Here is a 4,322-nt window from a genome sequence, read left to right on the forward strand (position 1 = left end):
AGTTGTTACGTGACGTCTAAAGATTTGAAACTCGACTTAACTTGTTTTTTACCTGGATGTTGTGCTACAATACACTTGTTACTGAACTAGGTATCTAGTTTCATGGTGGTTTTGTTTCCATGTAGCAATACCGTTGTAAACAAATGCTTTCTGCACAGGTGCTTCATATGTCGTAGACATCGACTGCTTAAGTCCTGCGTATCCTTACTTGTTCAGCATCATAAGGAAAAAAAACTATCTTAATAAACAGTCTCAGTTGAATAAAGTGCTGGCCAGAGTGTCAGATTTCGAAACTGCTATTTGACATTATGATATTAAAGGTATAAATTTGTCCATCAAAAGTGATGATGTCGTTTCAAATACCTGTCAATATGGACTGCTTTTCTGATATGCTGTCTGAAGTTGTATTTTTATACCGTCACGGTAATTATTGTTCAAACCTGATACCACACTTGGTAGGTCTAAATGTAACATAATGCAACATCACTGGGCATTTCTTATTTGTTTCCATACCTGTTCTTCTGTTTAAATATAAGATTTAGTGTTTTGACATTGTGACACCCGGCATGGTTTCGACTTGAATAGATAATGAATTTGTGGGTTCCTATTTCCCGTCCTCAAAACATACAATGGACCACCAGCATGATTATTGTATAATTTGTAGTAATAACAACAAGTTGTCGAGATGTAAAAGTATATTATCTTTAATGTTCATCAGATATATGAAAAATGAGACATTTTTTTGGTCTTGCCAAGCTCTGCATTATTGCCATGACGACACAGCGATAACGACCAGACAAGATGGCTGACAGGTACTGGCCGATAAACAGAATGTCGGTTGCATGTGATAAACAGCCCTGACGTCATGGTGAACGATGACACGTGCGATGACCTTGTTGGTAACGGTGGGAATATCAACCACAACAATCTGATTTTTTCATATGTTATAAATGCATATATATGTTCATGATCCTCATAGCTAGAGCAAAGTCTATTTGAAAATAAGATATATTTGCTCAATGTCCTTTTTAAGTATGTAATTATACGAATCAGTGTGATCATACTAAAGTGTTCATTTTAAAACAATCGCGATTACAACAAAGTTCAATTTTCCACAAACAACTTGTACCGCACCCATTATGTTACTTTTTAGCCTTCTCTCTTTCTCGCTTTCTCACTCTCTTTCTTTTTTGTGTGACCCTGTTCAATATTGATTGTATACATAATTTGTAAAACATCGTACACCGTCTACAACTTACTTACTTTCTTGCGACGATATCATACAAATCACTCGTTCACAAAAATAAATATCACTCGCCAGTAACGTTACGAAAAAAGAAACGCAATCGAAAGCACTTCAATCAGAATATTATTGATATAAATATTTCATATTTACAAACACTATAACATGGTAAATGTTGTTCACTATGACATACAAAAGTTCACCTAAGAGGAAAATACTGTTGATAAAAGCACAAGTGAAAATTTAATAAACATGTTCGTGTTGAATATATGATAATGAGTACAATAGTAAACAGCATAGTTAACAGTGTGTATGTTTAAGTGTGTGTTTATTTCTGTCACACGCATTCAATTATTTTAGAATTGTTATCAAAATTATTTACATAAATAAATGTGTATAATTTAAACGATATATAACCATCTTTAAAGTACTCACATTAGCGAATTTATATTTTAGCGCTCAATATTTAAGCAGTCCTACTATTAGTGCGAGAGTGGCGTATTGACTCTTTCCTTCATGAAAATAATAATCCAATACAGTACGTTTACAGTTCTTTTTAGCGATTTATTGATCTGTTAAATCATGTTTAAAAGAATTGTATTTACCTCCGATTTCAGAAAGTATCTTTTTGCTGTTCGTTATTGTCATTCACTACAATGCTTTATTGTAAACGATAAGATGTAATCGATTTCTAACAAAACATACAGCGACCAAATTGATATAATTTCTAAATATGGAAAGGTGCAAGTGATGGTCATCCGGCGAATATACCGATAAAAAGTAATGTGCTCCATTATCACATGTAATGGCCATTGTTATGTAATTGTCCTTAGACAAGAGACATGGTTCCCACATTACTGGGAGGACTGGTCTGTGTGATCGTTTATACAATGGTAAACTCATGTGGCGGGCGGCATGTTATCTGCGACAATCTACAACATCCGGTCCAAAAATCGACCCTAAACATTTGCGTTTCTTTACGGAAAAATAAAATACATATCATGATTCATGTAATTGTACGTTTGAAAATATCAGCTAATTTGGTATAATGAGACAATCATTTACCTAAAGTACAGTCATAGCTTAATTGTTGTGGAATACATAATAACAGCGGAGCGTTGATCTTTTCACAACGAGTTGAGATTCTGCAGTCGATTGAGCTCTTTTGATGCTGTTATCATATTAATCCACGGAAGCTTAATTTGAAAAAAAAAAAAAATACTTACAAAAAGAAACAAAGTTCACCTCAATATCTTTGGTATAAAACATCGGTAAATAAAAATGTGCAAGCTGAAGTACACACTTTATCTGGGTTAAATCCCCAGATTACCTCCTACGTATCTAAGTCCTTAGTGCTGTCTGAGGAAGGAACTGCATTATGTGTTACTCCCCCGCATATCCTTTGACTAGACCAACCTATCACGTGACCATCTGACGGGTCAACCTACACAGACGAGCAATCGGGGATATGACGGTATAGCACTTATCCGGGAGACGATAATATCACCTCTCGTACTCTATTTTATCTCGCGGGATTTCAAACTCGCTGTCATTGTTATCCGCTTTCTCTCTGATTGATGATTAGATATTGATTGCGTTAAAGCTGACACAATATGTGGTATAAAGCAAATGCGAAGATATATTATTATATTACAAGCTTATGTGTTTAACCTTCAATGACATCTTCAATAAACAATGGCAATTGATATTGATTATAAATGCCGTTGTTCAACTACGTATTTGTTTCTATTGTGGGAGGTAACAAACGATTATCTTTATTTTCTTCATGCATATTCATATGTCCCTTTCACCAACCATATACTCGACTTCAGTGGCTATGATTTATTCAAAACGTATATCAGTTCTGCACAATGATGTCACAGACCATTGAAACGAGTTTGGAGGATGCAAGCATCACAACAGTTTATATGATAAATAACATGAATTAATTGGAATGAACGAGAAGTATCGTATCAAAATATATGTTTGTACACTGTACATACAACAGAGAACCATATACAATATATACCTATACATATATATATAATGTTCCTGGCATATTGTTTGATAAATACATGTATATCAGCGTCTTTGTGCAACGGTAACCATCGTCATATTCAAAACAAATACGGGTTTTTGTTTTTATTCAAATACCTGTTTGCCAAGAAACTTATTGTGCGTCCATATAAACATATACAGTTTTGGTGTTGTCGGAAAACATTCGTATTGAAGTTGATACGACCGAACAATTTATAAATATATTTGTAGTCGAACATCTTTGTTTAGATTTGTCAAAATACGATGACTATTTTCCCAGCCATGTTAAGTAAACACCATGACATCCGTTTGTCCTTTGACAATGCGGACTGTTGATATCCATTCGGAACACTCCTCATACGACATCCACCCGCACGTCCTCCTTACATTTCTGTACGAGCCCATTATTGGCGACTACCCATCAAGGCACTTGTTGTTTTTACGTCTTTACAACAGTGATGTCATGTTAAGAAGAGCAATATCATTGTCAGTAAGTGGACATAAATTGCCGGCGCGATCGAAGGACCTCGATTGCTGCCACGTGAATATTCCGTGTATGTGCCTTGAATTAAAAAAAAACATGGGCGTTAAAAACAAGTCATATATTTACCATATACTTCTTCGTAGGATAAGCGAATCTGAAATAGTAAATTGTCTCTATTTCTATTGCTTTTGATATTATTTACCACTAATGAGTCTTTTTAGATGGACGCAATGTTTGCTTTCTTAATTGACCAACTTCATTTGTACAATGGTGTATCTGTACTTCGCATTTCTAGACGCTATTTTAAACGATTAACTTAACACATATAGAGAAAGATATATTAAAACACACACACATACACATTGTAAAGTGTAGGAACACATAAAGGAGTACATTTTACAGTTTATAATGTTTTGTCTATATGTATTATATGACGATATGTTTTTCTAATGTAGTGCTTATACGTGTCTGTTCTTGTATGCTAGAGTAATGTTCATGTATGCTTTGGTAATCGAATGTAGATCTAAATTGTAAAACTAACTACTTAACGACCCCCCC

At 34.5% G+C, this 4,322-nt stretch overlaps 1 protein-coding gene across 2 annotated transcripts in view; it reads right to left on the bottom strand.

Moving 5' to 3' along the window:
• Positions 1-677: 677 nt before the first annotated feature.
• LOC110445637 (zwei Ig domain protein zig-8-like) overlaps positions 678-4,322 on the bottom strand; it is an 86,308-nt gene continuing 82,663 nt past the window's right edge. For both annotated transcript variants that reach the window (XM_021490349.1, XM_021490347.1), the window contains one exon: positions 678-3,842. In XM_021490349.1, the coding sequence (XP_021346024.1) occupies positions 3,742-3,842 (101 nt within the window). In that variant the 3' untranslated portion in view covers positions 678-3,741. The remainder of the gene's footprint in view (positions 3,843-4,322) is intronic.

This window comes from Mizuhopecten yessoensis, unplaced genomic scaffold, assembly GCF_002113885.1.
Source record: "Mizuhopecten yessoensis strain PY_sf001 unplaced genomic scaffold, ASM211388v2 scaffold2329, whole genome shotgun sequence".
In the NCBI taxonomy this organism is placed as follows: domain Eukaryota; kingdom Metazoa; phylum Mollusca; class Bivalvia; order Pectinida; family Pectinidae; genus Mizuhopecten; species Mizuhopecten yessoensis.